Consider the following 26,373-nt stretch of genomic DNA (forward strand, 5'->3'; position numbering starts at 1 on the left):
CCAGGGAATTCTGCCATCTTCTTTTCATTTACTTCCTTGAGTAAACAGGATAAAACACCTTGATTTGCATGAGCTCACTCGCTATCTGGTCTTTGCGAGGATGAAAACAGTAGCTGAGTAATAATACAACGGTTTGGACCCTAAGAGATGCACTATAACACACCAACGGGGTTAATGCATGCAATTTTATGTGTGCCTAATTTGGATAGGAGAGCAATTATCTAGTGACAGCTTCTTCCTAGTGTGTTGTTCATCACTGGCGGCCTCTGTGGCTTCCTTTTTTATTCTCCCCGAGGACTGAACCAGGCTCTGTGATTAAGTAAACACAATCACACTTGATCACTGTAGCGGTGTAGTGTCTCTTTTAAGTTCTAGATGACACAAAAAAATAAACATGCATGAGATTAATTTAGGGTTAATAGAATTGTTAATCCCCGTCTCTCGATGCCTGACAGTCGTTTGGAATATCTAGCGGCTTTTCTGTAACCCGCTCTGGATCCTCAGATACTTCATTTGTTGCCAAATCTCTTTCCTCCTTGTTTTCCTCCTCACGGCGGCTCCCACAGACTCCTGTCTTCGGCTGGTGCTGGCCTGCCTGTCGTGCCAGTGTTCGCTGCTGCTCCTGGGCCTGTTGGAGGCTTGTTCCTCCTGCCTCCAAACCCTCTGCTCCTCCTGCTGCCACGGCTGTGCCCGCTGCTGCTCGGCCCTGCAGGAGGCGCCCGTGGAAGAGCTCAACTGCCACGCCCACTGCCACTCCGTCCTGTTCGAGTCCTGCTGCGAGCCGACCGAGTGTCTCGAGTTTTGTCTGGAGTGCTGCAACATCTGCCATCACAGCTAGCGGGTGGCTAATCCGCCAAATCCTAGCTAGCAAGCCAACTGAGGTCTAACTTTCAGGACCTGGCTCTCTTGGAAGAGGACACATCAATAAAGGCAACAACATTTTATTTGTCAGTGTAGTAGTACTGCTCATTGTTCACACAGGGTTCCTGCACAGTTTCAGTTATAAAATCCAAGACTTTTTCCAGACCTTAATTTGTTGGTATGAAGATTTTGGTTGGTGTTCAGTCTGACAGTCTTCTCACTCCTACTAACTACTGCCATATCAGTCAAATATAGCAACAAATATCAGAACATGTGAGATGACGGGGGTCTAAAACCAGACAATGTATCCATACTGTATGTGGGGACAGTACAATATTTTTCCATACTTTTCCAAACATTTTGTGTAATTTCCACACCTTTTGATACCTGGAAATCACCAAATTATTTTACCATACATTTCTAGACCTGTGTAGGAACCCTGTTCACCCTTGTGGAAGAAAAAGTGAGGTATCAAATATTTTAAATGCAAATATTAATATTTATATCAGCAATAATTTAAGTGATGAACATTAAAAACACTGACTTCTTTATTTATTAAACATGACCAGGAAATTGTCAAGGTCAGCTTTGCCAAATATCTCAAATTTCTCTGGGTAAACAACATAAATTAAAACCAATGTGGGATTCATTAGTGCTATAGTAATCTCGCTAGTGACCAAACCGCTTCTATTTGACCTTACTGTGTCAGTTACAGTTGTAACAACAACACAAACACCTTGTTGGATGGTGTGTGTTGTGTACGAATGTAGTTCTCGCCGAATTATGTGGTTTTATGTCTCAATGTACTGGCGGTACACTAAGAAATATTCCTAGCAACCCTTGTGTTGATATGGCAATACAGCTGACCTTTGACCTGAGAAATATTCTGTCTTTGAGATTGCCAATGTGATTCATTCCCTATTATCCCAGATGAAATAACTCCTGGCACAATTATCAATCTTTATCGACTTCGACCCGCATTAATCCATTCGTACAGTAAGAGGGCAGATTGCAGTGCTTTTCAGTGAAGGAATGGGGCGACACAAACATCAACTCTGCATTAAATCCTTTTCCTTATGTGCCAGATAAAGCACTTACAACATGAAAGGATGCTCAGCTCATTCCAACAACGCTGAGGAGGAAGGAATAAATGAAATATTTATCTCCTGTGTGATTTTTGGGAAATAGATTCAAAATAACCAAGGACCTTTTGAAATATTAAAAGCAATTTGTCAAGGTTTTCCCGTCTCTCAAATCTCTTTGGATAGCCAGGGTAAATAAAATTAAAGCCAATGTGGAACTCATTAATACAACAGAGATGTTGTTGCTAGTTGCACATTCAGTTTAGCTCACTTTAGCTCATGACCGTTAGGGTTTTTTATATTTTATTCTTGTGTATATTTTGTATTTCAATTTATTCATTTATTTTTTCCTCATACATGCAACACGATTTTCTTGCTTTTAGTATTCTTGCTCACATCCCTGCACACTCAAATAGTTGTTTTTGTGATCAACAAAGCACCAACAAGCCACAAAGGCCTACACTACACTGCAGCCTGTACAGTACATGTGTGATTCAGGCCTTATTCCGCATGAAATAACAATGTGCAGATTAACTTCCATTTAATGACTCTGACCCAGTGAAGCCCTGAATGAGAGGGGGTCTTCCTCGTCGTTCTCGGTTCACCATGGTTCTCATGATATAAGATTCCAGGTTTGACTTCTCCCTGCACGGCGCTTTGCAGCTAAGGAACGGGGCGACACAAAACTTGTCAGCTCTTTCTTGAATCCCTTTTCATATTTGTCATATAAAGCACTTACAACATGAAAGGACGCTCAGCTTATTCTCACATGATCTTGAATATCGAAGCCGGCTCCTTTAAGCTCTTTGTGCGAGATGACAGCAGAGAGGCAGAGTAAATAGCCAAAAATAAAACAAAGCACCAATAAAGACAACACTGTCAATCTGTCCAGGCGAGCCAAAAGGCTCATTTAAATAACGTTAGAGCGAGAAAATCAAATCAAAGTGTCTCTTTTCCAACACATTTGGATTCTACTAGTGACAAATAACAGTGGTGACACCTAATTTAGAGCGTGGTGACCATACACCAGCAAATAAACACTCAGGTTTGTTACGCTTGTCGAAAAATCACCCATCACACATTTCACAGACAGGTTAGGTTATTGGAGTGGATTCTGATTCCTACATATTTTGCACCCAGACAGTTATAAATTGTTTTTAGCCTAGATGTATTTATAGGTCATTTGCTGTGTAAAGTGTTTCTGCCAGTGCGAAAATCAATCATGTGAATGTGTGTGTCAGGAAGGTTCCTCACAGTACCATCACTATTCCTCAACTTAATTTTCTGACAATTTAATCATTAATCAAGTAATAAAATAAAACATGTAATAGAGCTAACAGCAGTTGGTAAGATGATATAGGAAATTTCAACTTGTAACTATCAACTTATGAAGAGAAAGGATGATGACCCCCACTGACTTGCATTAATAATTGCAGTAAATTTGCTGCTGATATCTAAAACCAAGTGATTCTCTGTTTGGGATGAATCACATAGGCTTCTTAAAATTTTAAATTATCACTTCATGCAAATATATTTCATCTGCAATTCATATCCAAGTACACCTCTAACAACATGCTTACTCAAACATTGATACAGTATGGCTCGTAAAATAATGTTTCATATTTCCTAATATTTCTTTGATACATTTACTCATTTTTTGTTTAATTTGGGAGAGGATCAATGTTTTCCAAATCTGTGACACTGTATGCACTTGAACATTTGAACAATCACAAAACTATCCTTTCTGTTGACAACCTCATAACGCAGTGGAGCCTTGAGGTTGAAAACCGACGCCTTGTTTTTCTTAACAACTGCCATGATTTGTTGGACTGGCAGCCTGAGATAACAAGAGTGGGCATCACAGATTCAGGATGACCCACTGAGGAACGGTTTGTTTTAAAACCTACGTTGCTTTTCAAAAACAACCCTTTCAACACATTTTATTCAGAATCTGTCTATTTGTATTCTCCCCTGCTCTAAAGCTCCATGACAGTGTTTGTAACCTCCTCAATCAAAACAAGCTTTATGTGTAGTGTATGAAGTGGTGTCTATTGAAAAAAGAGGAAATAATAAAAACGTAATAGTCAGTCTGTCAGATGTGCCCATCTGCTGTAAAGGAAACAAAAATAAATGTAACCAGATTTGAATATCTAACATTTGAGGCTGACGGAGAGAGGATAGATCAAAGGGAAGAGAGACACAGCAGAGGGGGGCAATCATAAACACATTGTCTCATTTTAATAAGTGAGGGGAATGGTTTCTAAACCAGCGCACGCCAGCAAGTTTCATGTGTGTGTTCAGAGTGCGAGGGGAGGGGGGGGGGGGGTAAAGTGAAACGCATCAAAACTTGGCTAATGAGGGTTGGGTTACAAATGGGTGTGCATGAAATATTGATGGCAAGCTTCATTTTTTATCTTGGAATGAGATACCTGGAATCCAGAGTAAGTTATGCACAGAATAACTGCAGGAGGACATGTGTGAGGAGTAATCCTGGAGCAACAGAGGTCAATACTAAATAATGACTGAATCTTTAGCTCATTTAACTACATTAACCAAGTTTTCATATCTGTTAATTCTCCAACTTTATTCAAGTTAAACAGACTGTATTTACTGACCAGTCTACATCACTGAGATTCCTTGTTTTAACTATGTGTATAAAGGAATCACAGCTGTATAAACCCATTTAAACTACAGCTTCACAGAATCTGTCATCTGGTTAAGTATTGTTATGTTTTTAAGTTTTTTCTTTTTCGCAAAATATTTTTTTGTGCGATTCAGTTAAGATCCACTTAGTTCAACCCATTTTTTTTAAGATGTCAGTGTGAGGGTGTATGTATGCATATATATTTCTCCTTCAATATTTTCCTTATGCATCATTATCTAGTAGTATTAATACATTCACCCCCTTTCAACCAACCAGCCTCATGACTAGACTTAACCTCTCATATTGTTGAAGATCTTGTGTTATTGCGTGTGATGTTTGTTGGTTTTATGTTGTCTCCAGTAGTATGTTCTCATAATCGTCTGTTAGTCTCAGTCTTCTTTTTGTGTTTGATATGATACTGTCTCTATATTAGTTACAGTAGTCACTTTTGTTTGTTTTTGTATTGCACTTTCAAAACTTATTATTAAGAAATTATAATAACTCCCTTTTAAACCTTGCACTGCCATTTCTCTTGTGTCCATGCAGTGTCTAGACATGAATAGTGGACGCAAAGTCAGGGTTTTCTGAAGCTTTATTTTAAACGTTAGAGTCTTCTGTAATGTACAGGCGTTGGAAATGTTCCCTTATATTTTCCACTACAAGAATTGTTATGACTTTCATGAAAAAACAAAACAAAACAAATACTGAAATGTTCCACTTTTGGTAGCCTTGAATGCAAACCAACCAAAACTGAAGTGACCGTTTTAACCTACAAATGACGATACCCTGTTTAAATAACCAGAGAATGTTCTAGTTCGTCTTATTCAAGTATATCATGTTCTCTTAAAAAAAAACAACAACATAATAATAATAAACGCGAGACTCCAATGAGTCTAATAAAATAAGACCAAGACAGATATTGCACCATTAGATGGCACGTACCAAATATAATATCTTGGCAATATTATTCATGACGCATACATCCAATACTTATAAATTCAAATTTAGCAATACCAATATTCACAAATAAAAATCCAAACCACAATCCTATATACTGTATATACATACTGTGTTAAAGATACATAACGATTACAGATTAAATATTCAGGAGGAACAAAAACTCATGATTTGCTCTCCAATTGTACCGATCAATAATGCAAGTGTTAAAAATATGGCTTAACATATGCTTTCAAGGAAAAAAAATATGCCATTTGCTCCTGAGTGGATAAGTGCAATGTGCATTATGTTTGCTTCCTTTCTGAAAAGAGGGAGAGTGATGTATAAGAAGCTGGAGTGGTGGTGGTAGATTACTGGGAGTGGCTTTGGCTAGAGATGCACTGATCGATCGGCCGGTGACCGGAATCGGACGGTTTTCAGCTGATTGGCCATGACCGGTGACCGGCTGATCAGTCTCATATATCCGATTCTGTGCCGGTCAAATTTAAGACAACGGTAATTTTTAAAACTCCGCTGTAATTAAGCAATATTACACGAGAGGGTGTGCGTTACCGTGATGCTTACGGACCTCGGCACAAGCGCCTCGGTCCTGACCGCATCACTGTCGTGCCACTGTCGTGTAACCTGGTGCAGTTTTGGAGAAAATCTAAGTTATTAATAGCAGGTCAGACTTTTAAAAAATCGGAAATCGGAATCGGCCAAGAAAATTGCAATCGGTGCATCTCTAGCTTTGGCCTTAGTGTTGTTGCAGTCAGTAAACCGACCGTTTACGTGCCTTACTGCAAGTTTTTTAATCAGTGAAAAATGAAGTTTGACTGTGTGGTCAGATCATATAGTTCTTCTTCAGTACCTCCAGATACTGCTGCGTGGCCCTGCTGACCGGGTCCAGCTCCGCTCCCGAGGCTGAGCCCACCGGGGACATCCGGGCCGAACCGCCCTCCAGCTCTGCTGTGGCTGAGGACCAGAAAGAGACCAGGGCTCATAAGAGACCATAAAGCAACTGCTACAATTCACATGCAGTTACCATCCATTTCATTAAAAGGTTCCACAAGACAGCTAAGACTGTGACATGTGCTGAACATCACTCACCACGGTCTAATTCCTTTGATATGTTTCTATCCAATTCACTCTGCATCTGGAGAAAAATGGAAAGAGAAAGATGTAGTTAGATTTGAGTTTGAATGCTTTGGTGGAACTCAATTGCAAACAAACTAAAAAAGGTGGCATTGAAAATAAATATGTGCACATTGTAACAGAGATGGAGACATTATAGAGATGGGAACTTGCCACCAAACACGACACTATGATAAATGGCAAGACATATTTTAGGACAAGCATTCAAATTAGTACTGCAAAAAGACTGCAAGAAAATCAGGACTATTCTTTAAAACACAGCAGGACATGCAAGCATGCAAGCTCTGCTTTAGTGTAGAGTTTCTACAGGCTGTTAATGTTTAAATCTGACTACCAGCGACAAAAACAAAGTCAGTAAGGTCAGCTGAACATATTATTTCCACCCAACTGAACACAAAATGTTCTTTCTGAAATTCAAGTTCAAGCTACAAAGAAATGTGTCATACAAGTTATACAAAAAATGTCTGATAACTTTTCTGGTTGAGTCAAGTAAAAATGTGTGAAATGATCAAGACCTGTGTTCATTTCAATCCATTAAACATGACCAAATGGAAAATGTACTTCTATAAAAATTGTAATGATTCCAGCATTTTAGATATTTTGTGTGTATACACATTCTTGAATGGTAGAAATACTACCCAAAAATGAAAATGTCATGTAATTATCTACTCACCCTCATGTCAGTGAGTAACTTGCTGTGCATTATATGAACATACAAATTTGACTAGAGCTGCAACGATTAATCGATTAGTTGTCAACTATTAAATTAATTACCAACTATTTTGATAATCGATTAATCGGTTTGAGTAATTTAAAAATTAAAGTAAGAAAAATAAGTCAAAATTCTCTGATTCCAGCTTCTTAAATGTGAATATTTTCTGGTTTCTTTACTCCTCTATGACAGTAAACTGAATATCTTTGGGTTGTGGACAAAACAAGACATTTAAGGACGTCATCTTGGGCTTTGGGAAACACTGATCGACATTTTTCACCATTTTCTGACATTTTATAGACCAAACAACTAATCAATTAATCGAGAAAATAATCGACAGATTAATCGACAATGAAAATAATCGTTAGTTGCAGCCCTAGACTTGACATGAGGGTGTGTAAATGATAACAATTTAATTTCTGGGTGAACTATTCCTTTAAGGCTCCTGTTCAGCTTCACTATTACTTTAGTTTCATTCATCTATTTGCAGTCCCTGAACGAAAGAAATCTTGGTCAATACATTTCATAGTAAAAAGTATGTTTTTCATAGTAATCTTCAAATTAAATACATAAACTGTGGGGCAATCTTGGTACTGCTGGTGGTGCTGTACTCCAATTCTGGATTGGGCTTTAAAAGAAATACATTCTGTCAAAACTGTCAAATTGAGTTAAAAAATAAAAAATAAATAAATAAATACATTGTTTCTACCCTACCAGACAACTTCGTAGCATGGAGAAAACCAACTAAAAGCAGAGAAATCAAGGAGGAAGGGTATAGAATGAACATGGATTTCAACTGTGGGACTATAGTCAATTTTGCATTGCACATTTTTACCAGTCAAATTATTTTGTTTTCTCGACTATTTCAGACATACAGCATAATGTTCAGTTTTCAAATCCTAGGTGATTATTATTTCTTAAAAAAAAAAAAAAAGGTACCTAGATCTGTCAGCAGCCAAGCACTTCACCAAATAATAACAAAATAAATCTAAATGAATGTCCCTGATACTTGGAAAGCTTTGTGGATATGCATCGTTTTCCATAACCTTCCCAGGCAACATGATTTTTAAATTCTATGACTTTTCCAGGCTGTCATTTGACTGTAGGAACCCTGAAACTCATGGTTGCATGTGAACAGAGCTGTAAATGTGGGCCAAATAGCCCAATATCAGGGTGAAAGGAGCAGCAGCCAATCAGACACTGAGCTAAACACAACTACACACCTGGTCATGAGTCTGGCTGAAGAGAGGAGAGATGAGAGACAGACTTTTGAGCTAGAAGCTGAAGGAGTGAGAAATAGAAGAGAGGTTAAGCGTAAAGTCCTGCTACCAGAAAGACTAGAGACAGACTAGAGACAGACCAGAGACAGACTAGACTGAAGAAGAAGGAAATAAAAGATTGAGAAGGAAGAACTTTTTAGTTTCAGAGAATTTGTTAGCAAGTCATTAGGTCAGTGTCACCACTCCGCTTCATTTGAATAAAGCCTCTTTTACAATCTAAAATATTAGATAGAAGCCTCAAAATCCCCAGATTAAAATGAGTATTACTCTGGATACTGTAGTACCTGCAGTCATGACAAGGTAATGACACAGAAAAAGCAATATCTTTAAATAAAGAGCCACCAGTTACACAGTAACAATGCTGACAACAGTGACACTATGGGAATGAAATGGCCCAAAGTAAATTAACTCGTCAACATAAAGGACAATATTCCTCTGTAATATCCAGGAGTGTATGTGTGTCAGAGTTGCTGACTGTACGGACCTTGGCCAGGTAGTCCTCCACCCTGCTGCTCTGTCCGTCAGTCATAGGGCTGAGGAGGGGGAGTCCCAGGCCAAGGCTCCTGTTGAGGGGCCCCAGTGTGGCCCCATAGGTTGGCGGTGAGCCCAAGGAGCCCACATCCAGCGAGGGCCCTCCGAGGCTACCGTTGACAATGCTGCTGGTGATAAAAGACTTGCTGCGATGGCGCTCGTTGAGCAGCTTGGCATTGGCTTCTGCCCGCCGGTTGTTTGCCCTGTGGGTGAAACATAGCACAGGTTACTAATTTATGACAGAGATTTGTCAGGATTAACACTGCCTATGTCCGATCACACCATCACATGGTACCTGCTGATTAGCAGACTTAGGCTGTGTTCACACATAGCGTTTTTTGATGTGGAAATAGCGCTGCCTGGAGCGCTTTTTGTGAGGAGAAATAAGAAGCGGATCACGGCAACGTCACCTGACGTTAGCTGAGCAGCTGCTAGCTCACTAACCAGCTGGTTAGCGCTTCTAGCAGACAATACAGTGTTGTGCAACAAGCAAAGGCTTAGCAGATATTTCCAATACATGTCCAGTATAATCCATACTGCCTTTATGATCGCTGTTGCGGTAACGGAAATTCACTTATTACAACGTCCCATTTCTCCACCGGCACTTTCGCTTTCTCCATATTTGTTGTTGCTATGGGAAACGGCCAGCGTCTCTGTCATCGCGATTGGTCGGCTGGGAAAAAGCGGTTCACATCACCCGGCGCTTTTCTGAAAAGTTGAACATTTCTCAACTTTTGAAAGCGCGCCGCTCTGACGAAAAGAAAAACGCCGGCTGCAGCGCTTTTCAGGAGCGGCCGCCTTTTGTGCGCCTTGCTGCTGCCTCCCATTACTTTTAATGAGGAAAGGGCGCTGGCAGTTGGGGAAAGGGCGCTATGTGTGAACGCAGCCTTACTCAGTATAGCAAAGTTTTTCACCAACATCAGTATACCAACAATGCAAGGACGTCACACTGTTTTCAGGATCTGGTGGAGTGGACCCATAATGCTGTGCGACATAAACCAATCACAGACAAGACCACCACCATGACACAAGACATACGCCAGCATTCAGGCTTCAGTATGGTTTGAATGCAGTATGCTGAAACTGTCATGTAGCACGTTGATATTTTTCCCTGTAGTACATGGATAATATATATAGTATGGTAAGTATAGATACAACGTATTGTTATAATTGTTTTATGTGCTACACAGTTGTCGGACATAGCTAGTGTACGACAAATTATAATCTACTATTCAAGAATACATTATCCCTAATCCTAATTCCAACAGCATCATTGCATACTACACTAAGCAAATAATTCCTTACCTTACAAGCAGTCTATGGGCCAGAAGAGAAGGAAGAATGCTGTTACTTATGATATCTATCACAAAATGTGTATTGTGTGGTACCAGATATCTACAGAACAGACCTTAGTGCCACAATGAAAACCTGTCACTGAGCTGTGAAGGACAAGCTGGTCTCACCTCTCTAGTTTGGCAGCAAGGGACTTGCGGAGGCGCAGCTCCTCTGTGTAGAGTTCACGGTATCGCTCCATCTCGGTGCGTGTGGAGTCTCTCTGGCTGAGGCTGTCCTGCTGGCTGGTGCGGGCCCGGCCCAGCTCCCCCTCCAGCTCCCGGATCCTCTGCTCCAGCTGGGAGCGCAGGTTGGCCTCATTGGCTGACTTAATCTGATCCAACGCTTCCTGGGACGCTGCCTGGGACTGGGAGACAAAGACAATCGTATTAACCAGATGTAGTAACGTTTTACTAAACATTGTGCGCAAAGGTATGAAAAATATTAATACTGTGTGTCCCAACAGAAATATCAACTTTAACTACAGTTGTATTTAGTAATTCTAATGGGTGTGCTGGGTTCATATAACCAACAAAATCCCCCCAATAGAATCCCTACCTGCAGGAAGAGGTTGACCTCCTCCAGTTTCTGCCGTATCTCCTGGCGGGCCCTCTCCTCGGCGTCGCGGCGATACTGCTCTGCCTGGCTCTGGTCCATCAGGCCGGCATCCATCTGGCGCCTCAGGCCCGACACCTCCTCCTCCAGCTGCCTCTTACTCCTCTCCAGCCGCTCGTTGCTGCGATTCAAGCCCTTCAGGGAGGTCAGCTGCTCCTTCAGCTCCCCGTTCACCTTCTCTAGTTGGTTGCAGCGAGACGCCTCCTTCTCTAGCTGCACCTGCAGATCATCCACCTGGGGAAATAAGGAGGACAGAGGACATGTCAAAGGTCAGTTCCCATATCAAGGAACAAGAGGAATTTTAACTGGAGCTCTATATCGGATTCTTTGTAGCATGTGGAGCGAGGGCAGTAGAGGAGCACAAGTAAAAAATATTGCTGTAAATAAGAGTGTGTTTGTAGTCACTTGCATAGTTAAGTAAGAGCTTAATTAGCGTTTTAAAAATAAACCGCAGCCCTGTGTCAGACTGACAAACCTTATCTTTCATCCGTCCAATGGCGCCCTCAGCCTGGCTGTGTCTGCCCATCTCCATCCTTAGACTGCCCATTGGAGAGCCAAACTCAGCTCCACCGCCACCGTCCTGGTCCCGCAGCTTCTTCTTTGCGGTTTTCAATAGAGTACGCAGCCTTAATCACATATGCAGGAAAAAACACCAAGCACACAGAGAAATACACAATGTGAATATCAGATACACACTAGCCCTATAATCAATCTGTGATCACCAACACACAACCGCAAATTAATGATGAAACAGACATGGCCTGCTCAGAAATAACTGAGTGTATTAATTTGATCAATTATTCCAAATTTTATCATCATTCATATATTCTACACAATTATAACATATGGTACATTATCCTCTCCTTTGATTTCTGATTTGTCCTGACTCGGAGATATCCTACAGCCAACAGACTTGGTACATTTAAAGCACATTTTATAGTCCAAAGTAAACGTAATGTAAAGGGCGAATGTAAAGAACACAGCAGCGCTTACATTTAAGTTTGTATACTTCTGTGTTGATGTGCGAGTAGCATGTCGTTGAAATCCCGTACACAGGGTGGCAGTGTTTAATAAACATCATATTGCACCAAAACCAAACATAGAAGAACAGGAAGCAGACGTGACGACAATCACCGGTAAAAACAAACATCCCTAACAACACACGTCATGATCGCCCCTACGATCAACCAATCAGAGTGCGCGACTGCATAGACTCGACACGAATGTGAGATTTTTGGGCAGGTATACAACACTTAACGCGGAGCCAGTTTTCAACCCCAAATACGCGTCAAACAGCGTCAGTTTACGTGCCGAGATGCCATTTTCATCTAAGTATAAAATGCGCTTAATTCACAAACATGCTTCTAGTTGTAACAACAACAAACAGATTCAGATACAAAACACATCAAACAAGCCACAAGGAACATTTACATTACACCAACCTCTATTCCCACCAACATACACTGCATGTCTAACTAAAAACAATCTCAGACAGCAATTTACATTACTAAGCAATCCTCGACAAAACAAGGTACATCAAAAAACAGGAACTCAGAAAAACCAGGCACAGTTAAATTCAAACACTAGGGTGACACAAGGAGCCACTTGACATGACACAAGCTGTCATGAGCAGGGATGTGATCAGAAACCCCAAAAAGCATGGGAAAAAAAGGTCTCATTAGAAATGAATGGGTGTTGTCTGTCCAAAAACCCTGAGCTCCTGACGAAGCCCCCCCTGAAAAAAAAATCACATCCTTGCACCAGATATACAGAGAGGTATCCATAAGCCAGGAATGATTGCGCTCTACTGGGTCCTAGGAGTGTCTACACAGCGGGAGAAGGTTCTGCCGTAGGTGAGGAGGAGGAGGAGGTTAGGTGTCACCTGTACATTTCTTTTTGAAGCTCAGTGTTTCTGTTCATCTCCTGGTCCAGCCGGGTGTCCACGGCCTTCTTCTGCTCCGCTATCTTCTTGGCTTTCTTCCTTTCTATCTCCATCTGGAACACAGGCCACAGGTTGGTCTTCAAACCCAGACCATGGTATATTCTCAGGTGGGATTGTCTACTAAATCTAATCCATACCACATTTAGTTGCACAGTTTCTGATCTGTAAATATTTCTGTACATTCTCTGCATATGAGTCAGTACCTCTGGACATTTTTTTCTGTATGTATGCTACATTTATTCATAAATATGTTCTGATAATGAGAACATGTAACAACACATTTGGCTTGCAAATTGTCGATTTTTCCGTCAATATGGTACATTCATCTGCATTTCTTGATAAGGTGAACAGCTAGTAATGCACACATCCCAATCTCCATATTCTATACATGTTTTCTACATCTGATAATAGTTTTTACAGCACATGTCTAGAAGCCTAGACACTTTCTGCACATATGTATGGCCTTATCTTAATTCATATTGCACATATTCCATATTTTTGGTATTCTTTTCATATTTTGCAAACTTTTTTATATCGCCCCATTTGCTATTTTCTTCTGTACATCTTATTTTTTTCTTTGCTGTATCTTATTACTATTTACTGCTGCAACGACTGAATTTCCCACATGGACCATTACAGATTCCCCTCATCTTAATCAACCCTTAACCCACAATAATCAGAAGAATGGTGCGATGTTCCCCACTATACATAAATTGATATTACAAAATTTACCTTTATGTGTTATATACTGCTTATCCTCTCCTTATTCTTTCTTTCTTCAAAACAAAACAAGTGCTTTAAAATGCATCATCAGGGTCACCTGCGTGTTGAGCTCTCCTTTCTCCTTCTCCAGCTCTGCCAGGCGCAGACCGAGTTTAGAGCGGCTCTTCAGCTCCTCCTCCCACAAGGCCTGAGAGTCCTGGGCTGTGTGGGACAGCATGCTTTGCTTCTGTACCTGAGGAGGAGAAAAGAGGGGGACACGCTGAGAATTGGATTATAATACACAAAGAACATGATATTTATTAAAAATAATTTATTAGTAGCTAACCTAACATCAGCATTGTTAAGATTTGCTTTGAAACATGGGTAAAATATAACTCATATTAGCAAATTTGTAAAACAAACAAAAAGAAACCAAATATGACACCAACCTCTCGATTGAGTTGGTCTTCCAAAGTCATCTTACTGCCTTGGAGGTTTGTAACCAAGTCCTCCAAACGACTTCTGACCTGAGGGAGTCAGAAAAAGTGTGAAATGTGAGAAACTTTGTTTTGTTTGGTTTCAAGTCTTTTACCATTTGGGAACGTCATGGAAAATTGTTCAATCTAAAGGGTGTTACGTTGCTTTTCTTTTTAAATTTTCACCACTTTGGAAAGTCAGGAGGGTGCTTCAATCTAGACTAGAGGAAGTAACATGCATCAGCTCTAGATACAAAGGAGCAACAGACCCCACATACCAAGATCATGCTTGAGGAAGAAAGCACACGGTCCCATCACCAAAAAAAAGACCCAAACCGGATTTTTTAAAATGTATTTGAATGCCTAGTGCAGCAGCTTGTACAGAGAGCCCAATTAATCTAAGTCCATTTCTTAGGTAGATATATGATTCTCATCAATTGATTATTTTGAAAAAAAAAAAAAAAAAAGAACATAGGTCAACCCACACAGAGAGACTAAGCCTATATCCACAATACCAACCCCTCCTCCAGGTGAAGAGTCAGATGGCTGGAAAAGATTGAATACCTTATAATATATCAACAATGATTCCATAATGAAACATCAGCCATTTGGTATCACAACAAATAGATAATGCTGAATATCACCATATTGAGATATTTTGCTTTTTTAGATGTACATAAAAGTAGATTTGATGCCACTGATATCCTGTGTAAAATAACTTCATGTGTGGGTAGATGATTGGGTTAGTGTTGCTTTTGGTTAACATCACTCACCATGGCAGCTTCCTGGGCCCCTTTCTGTAGTGCGTCAATTTTGTTGGACTGTTGCTTTGCGGCAGCCTCCAGCCTGGCATTTTCTATCTCCAGCCTAACATGACATTACATTGACACTCTGTATCACAGGCATTCATCTATCTATGTAGAGTTAAATGAGAGATATACATTTAAGACCCTACGCTCATATACATTGGAATCATATGCTTTCCCCCCCACAAATGACAATGTCATCTCTTCAATCCCCAATGTGTACAGTGAAGAAAATGTACTATGGTGTGGGTGTATGTGTGTGTGGATACCTCTGCACAGCTTCCTCCAGCTGTCTGATGGTGGTGTCTGAGCCTGCCGAGGCTGACAGCACCTCCTGGAGTTTCTGAGCCGCAGTGGTGAGCTCCCTCTCCCTCTCATCCAGACTGCTCTTCAGACTATTAATACGTCTCTCAGCCTGAACATACTGGTCTTCGCTTTCCTCCAGCTACATGACAGAGACAGAGCATCCACCAGATCAGAGAGGTTAACAGTGGATCTCAACTGTCAACTCAGGGAAAGCATGGGGTGTGAGTTATTGCCGTTTGTGACCGAGAGCTCTGTCTTACAGGTTTCAGTAAGAAATTCTATAATGAGCCATCTCATTTCAGCACAGCGTAAGGTGCTTGATTGAAACTCATTTTCAAAACATCACACCTGGTGAGAGTACACAGCCACAAGGTGGCACTGTCCCCTTTCTTTACCTTCCCTCTAAGTCTCTCCATGTCCTTGAGGAGCCGGGCCTTCTCTTCCTCCAGGTCATTGCGGTAGCGTGTGTTGACCTCCAGGGACGCCTCGCTCATTGACAGCTTCTTCAGTGAGTCAGCTAGCTCCTGCTGCAACTGCCTTAGACTGGTCTGTGATCAGATAGAATTCAGAGATAGCGTGTCTAGGTTAGACACTAAGAGAGATCTTGAACTCTGGGAGGTGGCATATGGAAGAAAGGCTAAAAGTGGGGCTGGAGGAAGAGGTAGTGTAATCCTCTTACCCTCCTCTATCCTGGTCTTACCTCTCTTTCATTCTTCTCCTCTTCTAACTTGTAGACCTGGTCTCTGAGATCAGCCGCCTTGCTGGCCAGCTCTTTGCTCCTTTCCTCCACTAACTGCACCCTCTCCTCGCAGTCAGAGCGCAGCTTGGACAGGATGTCACTGAAGCGCTCTTGGGCGTCTGTCACAGCGCGCTCCTTTGCCACACCTTTGTTTTGGGCCTCCTCTAGCTGCTGCCGCAGTAGCATGCCCTCACTCTGAGCTTGGGCCAGCCGCTCCTGTGTGGCCTCTTGGCGTGCTCCAGCCCGGCTGACCTGCTCCCTCTCGGTCTGCAGGGTTGTTTCCAGCTCCTTGACACGTGCAGCTGCCTGGTCCTTCTCCCGCTGCAGGACCTCCAGCAGTAGGCCTTTCTCTGTCAGCTGCAGCGTGGCACGATGAACCTCGTTCTCCATGCTGTTTAATCGTGCCTCTGTTTTGGACAGTTTCTGGGACAGGCTGCTGACTGCCTCGCGCTGACTGGCCCCTTCACCTGTAGAGGAGAAATGCTCCAAAGTCTAATAGGTTTGACTTCTGCAAATACATGCGTATTTTTTTTTTTTGTTTTTAGATTTGCAATGTCAGTTTGCCAGACTAAGTGTATCACAAAATTCCAGTAATCACAATTTTACTGGATATTGGAATATGTATGGTAAAATATTCCCACCACTGTTCACCTGTGTGTTTGTCTTTAAGACGCTGGTACTCCTCCTTCTCCCGGAGCAGGGCTTTCTCTGTGTCTGTGTGGGCTGCCTGGCAGCGCTCGGCCTCCTGCAGAGCCCCAGCCAGGCGGTTACGAGTCGACTCGACCTCTACCTCCAGCGTCTCACGAGTCTGCCGCTCGTTCTCCAGACGGGTCGTGGTTATGGTCAACTCGGACTTCAGGGTCGCCAGCTGGCTGTTGTACTGGAAGACAGTTTGTGCCAGGGCCTCACTGTTGAGTTTGAGGTCTCGACGAGCATCTTCCAGCTGTTCCTTGAGGGCCTCGCTCTCCTCTGTAAGGTGGCTCTCCTTAAGGTTGCTGTTGGCACGGGAATGCTCAAGCTCTGTCCTCAGGATGCTCAGCTCCTCCTGAAAGGTAGCAGTCTGCTGGAGCAGCTCCTTCTCCCTGTCACTGGCCTCAGTGAGCTGAGACAAGGCCTGTGGAAACATTCAGCTGATGAATGATTTGCTCATGTCAACAGGGTTATTGGGCCATTTAGATTCCAAAATTCCATATTTTTTTCCAGAGCTTCATTTCTTTTCTGGCTTGATGTTCAGTATAATTTACGCTGGTAAATTATACTGAACACCAGCCTCTATTAGCAACACCATGCTGTATCACTGTATAGATTAAGATTGAGAGTGAGGCACAATATTGTTCTTCCAAACTTTTCATGACCTATAAATTAACAAACTAGTTTTCTGCACATTTCCAGACACTCCAGACCTGTATAGAATCCCTGTATCAACAGGCGTAAAATGTTACAAAAATAGCCAAATCATAAAGTTTAACAATATGCTCTAGAATGATGGGTCAAACTCTGTGAGGATTACCTCATTGCTCTTGCTGATGTTTCTCCTGTTCTCCTCCTCTATCTCCTGCTGCTTGCGGAGGTGGCTGTTGAGCAAGTTCTCCTGCAGGGTTCGTGCACTCCGCTCCTGAGCCAGCAGCCTCTGGGTCTCACTGTGGTCATCCTCAAGCTGGGCGGTTGACATTCATAACATTCATAAATGCACCAGCCAACAGCTGGCCAACTACTCATACAGTGTTGCATCCCTCATCACATTGGCATGAATTCCAATTAGATTTCATAACATGATCACTTCTACCTGTATAAAAAAGGTTCTTTGCAACTGTGATGATACATGTCCAAAACAATTTCACTATCTCATAACTTGGCTTTATCAATAAAAGCAGTACAGCTCAATAAAATCATTGTGCACATAAGTTGGACAGACAAACAAATCAAGTCTACGAGGGTGTACCTGTTTCATGTTGTTGACCAGTGTTCGCATCTCCAACTCCAAATTCCTGAGGGTGAGCTCCACCCTCTGTCTCTCCTCGACCTCCAGCTGCTGCTGCTCCTCTGTCCTCTTCAGCTTCTCCCTGGTGGCGTTGTACATCATGGTGGCATTGCGACGGTTCTCTTGCTCTTGTTTCAGCTGAAATCTATATCAAGTGAAGGATAGCATTTTTAAATCAATAAATCATCCCCCTTTGTACCAATATCAACAAGACAAGGAGAGAGAAAAGCATGCATGAGGCAGAGAAACTACGAGAAGAGAGGCCAAGTCCAGGTGAGAGAGAGCCAAGAGCAAAAAGAAAGGACAGACAGACTACAGCTGTCAAACAAATCATGTCAGATTGAGAAATGGTTCTCACTTGAGGTTAGTGACTTCAGTCTGCAATTCCAGCTGGTTGCGCTCCAGGGCAGACTTGACGTCTTTAACTTCCTCCAGAGAGCTCTTCAACTCAGCCCGCTCCATTTCCAGCTGGCTCACCTTGTCTGCCAGGTGCCCATGGCGGCTTCTTGCCTTTTGGATGGAGCGCTCATACTCATGAAAAATGTTCTGCAGCTTCACCATGCTTCTGGAGTCTGAGGGATATAATATGGGAGAGTCAGCAAGGGAGCCCTCTGGGTCTGGTGCTCAATGGGCACACAGACATTCACATTAGCCTCTGAGATCAGGCCTGGAATTTCATTTTATCATTTTAAAATGGAGCAAACCAATTTTTAACGGTTGACTTATGCTTAAATTTTGACTGCCAAAATGGCTAAAATGAAAAATATTAAGGGGAACCTCTGTCTTTGCTTTGTCCTATGAAAAAGAACATGAATGGTATGATTTTCCATTAGCGATGACAATAACAGACTGGGGTGAAGCTAATCATTCTAAGCTGGACTTATTGACTATTCTGGCCCATCCCTAGTGAGCAATGACAAAAGTAGTATCAAATGTACTATTATAACTGAAATGCTGTGTGATAATTGTTCAAGCACAGCTATTTAAAAACGTGTAACTGCAGTTTGAGTGTTATTGTGCTGAAAGGGCATCACCAATCAGTACCTAAGGTGGCAGAGTCCAGCTTCTGGATGAGCAGGGAGGCATGACGATAGCCTGAAGTGGGAGAGTCTATGTCATCTGTGGCAGTGTCTGATGACTGAGTGAGCTCATCGAAGTCTTCTGCCATTTCCATTTCCCCAGGGGTCTGAATCTGGACACACATCAATTAATTTATCATCATCATTTTGTTTCTCACACTGTATATTGTATTAAAACATAAGCCAATTAAACTATGGAAGTACATTTAAAGTCAGACAGTAAGTGCAAATTATAATTTATAATAACTCAACAGAGGAAATTAATTGACAAAGTGACACTGGCAGGGTTTTACCTCGTCTCTCTGCTGAGTTTCAGATGGCAACCTAGGCCACAAAAAACACAGGGAAGAAGAACAGGGGTTATTTAGGAAACTGATGTCACATGCTTCGCTGTCAAGCTCAGTATCTTTAAGCTGAGGAGGGAGAGTCAACTGAAGTGTGATGGTATAATGCAGTATACTATTCCATTTGTCAGAAAGGTTAGTCATGCAACTACGTTGAGAGAAGTGAGTCAAAATCAAGGTAAAGGAGGCCTTGATTATTACCCACCACCAACAGTGGAAGTGTTAGTAAGAGAGGTGACACTGATAAACAGTGGCATACTGCATATATACCTTCCTTCATCGTCCGACACTTCACTTAAAGTGCTATCGTCAAACACAGAGAGAGGGTCTCCGTTAACATGGCTGTTGGTCTGAGGGGCTCTACTGCGCCGGGCCCCTCTGACCAGCTCCAGCTGTGAGGTCCCCTCTACAGCTACAGCTTGCCCCTCCTGCTTGCTGTTATTGTAGGTCTGCTGGAGTGGGAGGTGTAACTGCACCGGGGCCATGTTGGTGCTATGGAAAGCAATAGACCTAGCGGTGAATGACAAGCCCGATGACATGTTACACCAACACGTGGCTGCCCTGGGACATATAATTCAAGCAGGGCCTCAGAAAAAGGATGGAAGAAATCAAAATTTTGACTGGGGTCTCTGTTAAATGTGTCCTGCAAGAACAACAACCTTTATTTACAGAGCATTTACCAAAAAAAGTGTTACAAAATGCTTTACAGGATAAATAAAAATGAAAGCAATAAATTAAAAAACAAGGTATGTAGCAGTACCTGTGGCTGAACAAGTGTTCTGGTTTCTCATTTCAGAGGACATTGAACATGGATGTGTCAAGCTTTGAAAACAATCTGTAAGGATCTGGTGTACATACCAACAGAATATCAGGGCCTAAAAATGTACCTTAAAAAACTAAACAATACATACCTCTTTGGACTTCTAGACCCCAGGCTTTGGGTAATACTGTCAGTGGCTGCAAGCAGCTGTTCCCTTTGAGTTGCTCCATTTCCACTCGGCAGCTCTTTTCGGCATCCTAAACTGGTCTCAGGTTTCTCCGCTTCTACTCCTTCCACTTCTGCTCCACCAGCATCCCAGGAAGCACTGGACATTTGCACCTCCACTGCAGTCTTTGTCCTGTCTTTGCCAACCTGAAAAGACAAGGGTAAATGTTTCATAATCAAAGTTGAGGGATCAGTGGAAAGTGAAACGGGTTGGGGCCAGCCTTTTAAAATGCGTTTTGGAGCAGGTACCTGTATTCTTTGTCATATATAATTCAGTGTGCCACCCCTCCCTCGGGAGACCTAACACCTTAGTGTGGCTACTCTATGTGACATGGTATTTGCAGTTAATTACAAGGAAGCACCATATCCATGCATTTTTATGCTCACTATAACCAACATTCTCAAAAATAGCATTGGATCAAACTGGTGTTATCAGTCAATTGAGACCATACATATATTATTGTTATGGACAGGACAGCCTTTTGGATAGTCCAACTTGAATGACTGTCTCAAAACTAGAATCTAAAGAAAGTAGAATTCTGCGAGGCCCCAAATATTACCTTGTGTGACACAAAATGCATTTTCATCTACAAATTCAAATACAACACTTCATGTCATGCGCAAAGCTGAGTTTCTGGCTTTGATTTCGTGGATTCGTATTTTCATTCGAAAATGCATTTTGTGCCATGAAATCAATTTAAGATAACATTTGGTGCCTCAACGCCTCCTTGTGGACAGCGGATCTGTTCACAACCAAATGACGGATACTTTGAAAAATTTTAAACTTTGTGTTGGCAGCTTTTGGTGGACTGTCAGAATCTGTCATTTTCAGTCGGAAGTGGTGGTTGGCATAGCAACTAGTAAACAATATATGTTTTCGATAAATTAATTTCAATAAATTAATTTGATTGTTATTTAAGGCGTTTGTAGTGACGATCTTTAACATAAATAAAATATTGTGATTATTATATTCGATGAAAATGTTTTCTCACTCCATTTTTTGGTGCTAGTTTTGGTAAATAACTTTATAAACCTTTATAAGACAGATTACTTTTAAGAGCAAGCTAGAGCTACTATTGATAATTCAGTACCTCCCTACTTTAGCACTGGCTAGCTAGCGCTAGCTTGCTAGCCTCCGGGCGCTCCTCCATCTTCCGTGAAGACAGACTGCGCAGTAGAACCGTTGGGTGGCGAGACTGCGTTGAGAATTCAGGCACGTCTCGCTGTCGTGAAAAAGTCGCGTTCGTGCTCGTTTCGCGCACCCGCCTGCTCGCTCATCCAGTGTTCAATTGTCTTTAACTTTTTGTCACCGCGATGCGGCGTTTCACCACGCAATTGATTATCAGTGGACACCATGTCGCCAGTTTGAAAAATGGAGGAAAAGTTGATTCTCGAGGTCTGTGATTTCCCAAAACTTAACCGGGACATTAATGAGAGACTCCAACGTGTTGGTGCAAGAGTGGTACATGAGGTAGGCTATGTACATTACAATTCTGTAGTTATATATGGCTATGTAAACATGTGCAAACGTTAGCAGCTAGCTGTCATTATAGCAGCATCTTCTGGACTACACAGCTGTGCGTTGCGGTCGTTTCTATGGTTACCACGCGCGGAGCACCAGCTATTTTTCCCTCATGCCGACATGCCGACACCGGCAGTGTGAGTCCGCATGCGCGTGTCGCCACACGGACTAATTTGGTGTCATAGTGATACACACCCTGCAGCTGTTCCAATGACTGAATGAACTGAACTCTGACTTCATTAATTCAGCTAGTACTCAGCTAGGCAATCCAAATGGGCTTCACATTAGAGTTGTACTATCAGTTAATTGCCAGTAAAATGTAGTCACTCACTTATATCCTCTGAAAATCACCCTGGATATCATCAGTCACCTATATATTCTCTACGATGTATACAAGTCCGTCTTGTTGACTATGGGGGAAGAAATTAGTTAATGTTCCCTAGTAAGGATCACTCTGTCATTTGGTATAGGAAGAACTTACTTCAAAGCTGAAATTCAACATAATTTCCTTTTAAGTTGTTCAAGATAACATTGATCCCAGAAAACATTCAAAAGGCTGGCCAAAAGTTAATTTACATAAATCTGTTCATTCCATGGATATCAAGTTGTTTTACAAATGTTATATTATAACAACTCCATGTATGAAGACTAATGTCAAACCGGCATGCATGAAACAAAATCCAATACAGCAACTGCCACATCATTCCAATAGCACTTCTTTTCAGGGTAAAGAAGAGTATTATTTACCACACCACCTTCACACCACATCAGCTGGAGAGTTTGTGCAACAGAATTGATCGAATGTAAAGCTACATGCAGAGTCCATGCACAAAGAAAGACGACAAGTCACTACTAAAGAAGATGAAAGATGGTACTTTCTGTGCAATCCAGAATGCCAAACACACTACAACTGTGGATTGAGTGTTGTGCTGACAACCTTAAAAGCCACTAATGTTAGTTTTGTTCTGTAATGTCTTTCAGATTGGTTAAGACAGACAGACTGTTGGCAAAAAGTATAAATGATGAGTTCTATGACAGTTCAGGAATAGTGATGGTAGCAAAAGGATATATGGAAGAAGGAACATGCAAAACTTTTCTACATGAAATTACACTTGGGAGTATTGTGACATGGAAAATTGACATTTAATACAGAAGGAAATAAGCCGATGTGACAATTTGTGGCCATGGTTTGGGCTTTTTCCTCACACTCACCAAAGGTAATGAAATGGGGAAAAAATGAAGAGAAAGAGAGCCAATCTAGAAGGGACTATGGGAGTAAGGGGCGGCCATCCTCTACCTCTTTCTGTAGTTGGGCCTTCTCTTTCTCCAAGTCCAGGAACACAAACTTCAGCATCCCTACCTCATGCTTAAACCTTTGCATGTCCTCTTCCAACTCTTCGTCGGAAACCCCTGGGGTAGCTGCAGAATGTATGCTTAGTGAGGGAGGACGAGACTGAGTAAACTCTTCAGGATCCTCGTCTGAGCTCGCACGGTTCCTCTCAGCTTCATCTAGATCAGTGGTGTTGCCCCCCAGGGGAAGCTCCGGTTGTGGTTGCTGGATTGGCTCAGGTTTGGTCTCATCATTCAAGGATGAGTTCAAGTTGACATCATCAGACATAGGCTCGACATGGCCATCAGTAAAAGCCTCGGTAGCATGATTTATGTTGCAGTCTCTCTGTGTGGTGTAGCTTCCTGCAGAGAGCTGTGGTGAAGGAGACGTGCAGTCCTCCAGAACATCATCACTTAGGAGATCCAAGTCTTGAGCCTTGCCACCCTCACCACATGGGGGCTCACAGGCCTGGATCTGGTCCTCACACTGGGAGTTCTCAGCTGACTCACTCACGGAGTCTTCCAGTCCTGACTCCCGCTGCTCAGGTATGGGGAGGAGAACTGTACTCCTCGCTCTGGCTGTGGGGCGTACAAAGAGTTCCCCCTCCTCCTCATCGCTTGACGCCTCCTCTGCAGAGGGAGATTCAGCCTTGGCCCGCTCTTCTTCTGTGATGTCTTCTGCAGTACATCTGTTTGCCTGAGATAGCTCTCCAAACTTCTCCTTCAGTTCACATGCTACGTTCTTGAAGGTGGATTTTATATCCCTTTTCTCCACCTCTACCCAGAGCTTCTCGTAACGTTTCTCCCACTGTTTGTCATCACCCACTTCATCTCTCAACTCATTGTTTTCTCCACTCTCAGAGCCCACAAGGCCAGAGTGGTGTGGGTTATTTAGGTCTAACTCTGATGTATCTAAAGTATCATCTTTCTCCTTTGATGGCATGAGCGGACAAAGAAATACACAAAGAAACAAGACAAAAAATGCACAAACCAAGGTTTGACTTTGCAATATAGATGTTAAACTTTTCAAAATACAGACAAAAATATTTAAATGAGTGTGGAAGCACTGTAATATCCGATTCTCATATCATTTCCTAATTATGACATCACCAACTTAAATCTTAATACAAGGAAATAATAACCACTTTACAACAGGGAAAATCAAGCCCAAATTGTTTTAATATATCACCATGTTTTGTGTAATTAGAAAATATCACAATTTTGCACATGCATATATTGTAGCAATTTCTATGAGCACCTGGTATTAGAAGTCAAAATCCAGAGTCTATGCCCTTTGATCTTGCTTAGTGTTTTAAAAATTAATGCATTTTCACAACATGAGTCAAAGAAAATCTCAGGATTTGAAGATCCTAAAGGGAAGAGACTCACACAATGTAAAACAAATATGAAAGATACAAATTCATAATGTCAGAAACTAGATAATTTTATCCAATTTGGGTAGTTGTTTGTCAATGTAACTTCACTTTGAAATATACCCATTTATTATTTGGACTGATTTTTCCTGTGAGTGGGAAAGCATAACAGTGCTGTGCAGACAGTTTGGGACAAAAAGCACAAGAGGGTGAGAAATGAGGTAGGATTGAGGTGGGGCAGGGTATTTTCTGACGACTCACCTTTTGTTGCTGCTGTTCAGGCTCTTCATTACTCGCACTGTTTCTTGCCATTGGTGAAGGTTTATGCACAGGGGAATCTACACAGGAGACAGCCAGTCTTTATCTAGAGCAGAAGACGTGTGTACACAAATAGGCCAGCTTTACAAGTCAAGGGGTCCCTTACCTGGTATCACCACTGCCTGATGCTCAGCTATATTTGGCAGCTGATGGTCAGTTTTAACTGGACTGGAAGAAGAGGTCACATTGTCTGAATCCCAATCCGATTCTGAGTGACAGAAAGTCAAAGTCAGACGGAGAATTATTGTGTGAATTACTGAGGTAAATAATAAGGACATGGAAGTCAAGTCTTATGGTTTTTTACCTTCTTCGCTCTCTGGTTTCTGAGGCACCATCTTCCTTGCACGGGGTTGGGGATGGGGCAGGGTTTGGGGAGGGGAATGAGAGGTCAGAGCATGTGGGCTGGACAGTGTTGACATTCTCTTGTCTGAGCTGATGCTCCTCTGGGGTGTAGGGGGTGCTGCTGCAGGGATTTCTTGCTCCTGCTCCTGAATAGATGGAGTGGAGCATTCTGGGACCTCTTCGACTCCAGGGGAGGCCATTCTGCGGCCAGGGAGGGTCCTTCTACTGGTTGTACTGGCTGAATCCCAGTCTGAAGCATCTGCACCAGAAACACAATGAAAACCTGGATGAGCGATAGGTAAAACATGGTATTGATACTGCCAGGGTTGGGGGTTCAATTCCAACTGGGGGAACAACCAAAAATGTATGCGCTCATGGCATACATGGTAAGGTGCTTATATCATGTAATGGAGAAGATCTGGGAAATGCTATTTCAGCACTGCAGTGTGTATAATTGGGGTCTAAAGGGGGTCGCACAGAGGACGAGAAGCACTGCGCCGCGTAGCAGATTGGACAAGGCCAGTAGACGTTAATATTTATAATAGATTAACGTTATAACTTACCGGTACATCCCGTTACTCCCGCAATCTTCCTCCAAGCTGCCGACTTTCATTGGTTATCCTTCAATAATCTGTGATTGATGGCGTATAATTCCGGATATTTACCTACTTCATTGATTAACCGTTCATCATCCATCTTTCGTTTTTTTTTTTTTTTTGAGGGCCATTCATAGAGTGAATGAATGGATATACTGGATAGCCTACATTTATTTGATTTATTGGAGATGATTTTTTAGATGGAAAACAAATGTCAGCTGACAAAATAAAAACGAGTTATTGTTTTTAAAATATTAGATGGCTTGCTACTTCTGTTCACAATGATAAATTTCAAGCTGCATATCTAATATTGATTTGTGGGTCTTGTTCTGGGTTTAGCAGCAATAGTGGCGGTGAGTGGCGATCCAAGACTCTGCACTGAGCA

At 42.0% G+C, this 26,373-nt stretch overlaps 1 protein-coding gene across 1 annotated transcript in view; it reads right to left on the reverse strand.

Moving 5' to 3' along the window:
- Positions 1-5,161: 5,161 nt before the first annotated feature.
- Positions 5,162-26,373, reverse strand: part of ankrd26 (ankyrin repeat domain containing 26) — a 32,092-nt gene continuing 10,880 nt past the window's right edge. The window contains exons 19-44 of the mRNA XM_071522674.1: positions 25,355-25,675; positions 25,157-25,258; positions 24,994-25,070; positions 23,328-24,290; positions 20,435-20,655; positions 19,794-20,033; positions 19,473-19,503; positions 19,145-19,292; positions 18,459-18,672; positions 18,062-18,245; positions 17,630-17,776; positions 16,771-17,233; positions 16,081-16,586; positions 15,776-15,928; positions 15,344-15,519; positions 15,042-15,135; positions 14,788-14,814; positions 14,242-14,319; positions 13,911-14,045; positions 13,031-13,143; positions 11,624-11,774; positions 11,092-11,382; positions 10,665-10,900; positions 9,155-9,404; positions 6,634-6,679; positions 5,162-6,498 (exon numbers count right to left, since the gene is read on the reverse strand). Of these exons, the coding sequence (XP_071378775.1) occupies positions 6,368-6,498; positions 6,634-6,679; positions 9,155-9,404; positions 10,665-10,900; positions 11,092-11,382; positions 11,624-11,774; positions 13,031-13,143; positions 13,911-14,045; positions 14,242-14,319; positions 14,788-14,814; positions 15,042-15,135; positions 15,344-15,519; positions 15,776-15,928; positions 16,081-16,586; positions 16,771-17,233; positions 17,630-17,776; positions 18,062-18,245; positions 18,459-18,672; positions 19,145-19,292; positions 19,473-19,503; positions 19,794-20,033; positions 20,435-20,655; positions 23,328-24,290; positions 24,994-25,070; positions 25,157-25,258; positions 25,355-25,675 (5,498 nt within the window). The 3' untranslated portion in view covers positions 5,162-6,367. The remainder of the gene's footprint in view (positions 6,499-6,633; positions 6,680-9,154; positions 9,405-10,664; positions 10,901-11,091; positions 11,383-11,623; positions 11,775-13,030; positions 13,144-13,910; positions 14,046-14,241; positions 14,320-14,787; positions 14,815-15,041; positions 15,136-15,343; positions 15,520-15,775; positions 15,929-16,080; positions 16,587-16,770; positions 17,234-17,629; positions 17,777-18,061; positions 18,246-18,458; positions 18,673-19,144; positions 19,293-19,472; positions 19,504-19,793; positions 20,034-20,434; positions 20,656-23,327; positions 24,291-24,993; positions 25,071-25,156; positions 25,259-25,354; positions 25,676-26,373) is intronic.

The sequence above is a fragment of the Centroberyx affinis genome, unplaced genomic scaffold, assembly GCF_046629955.1.
Source record: "Centroberyx affinis isolate AG114_WGS23_722 - 3 ecotype Tasmania unplaced genomic scaffold, CSIRO-AGI_Caff_v1 ptg001013l_1, whole genome shotgun sequence".
Lineage (NCBI taxonomy): Eukaryota > Metazoa > Chordata > Actinopteri > Beryciformes > Berycidae > Centroberyx > Centroberyx affinis.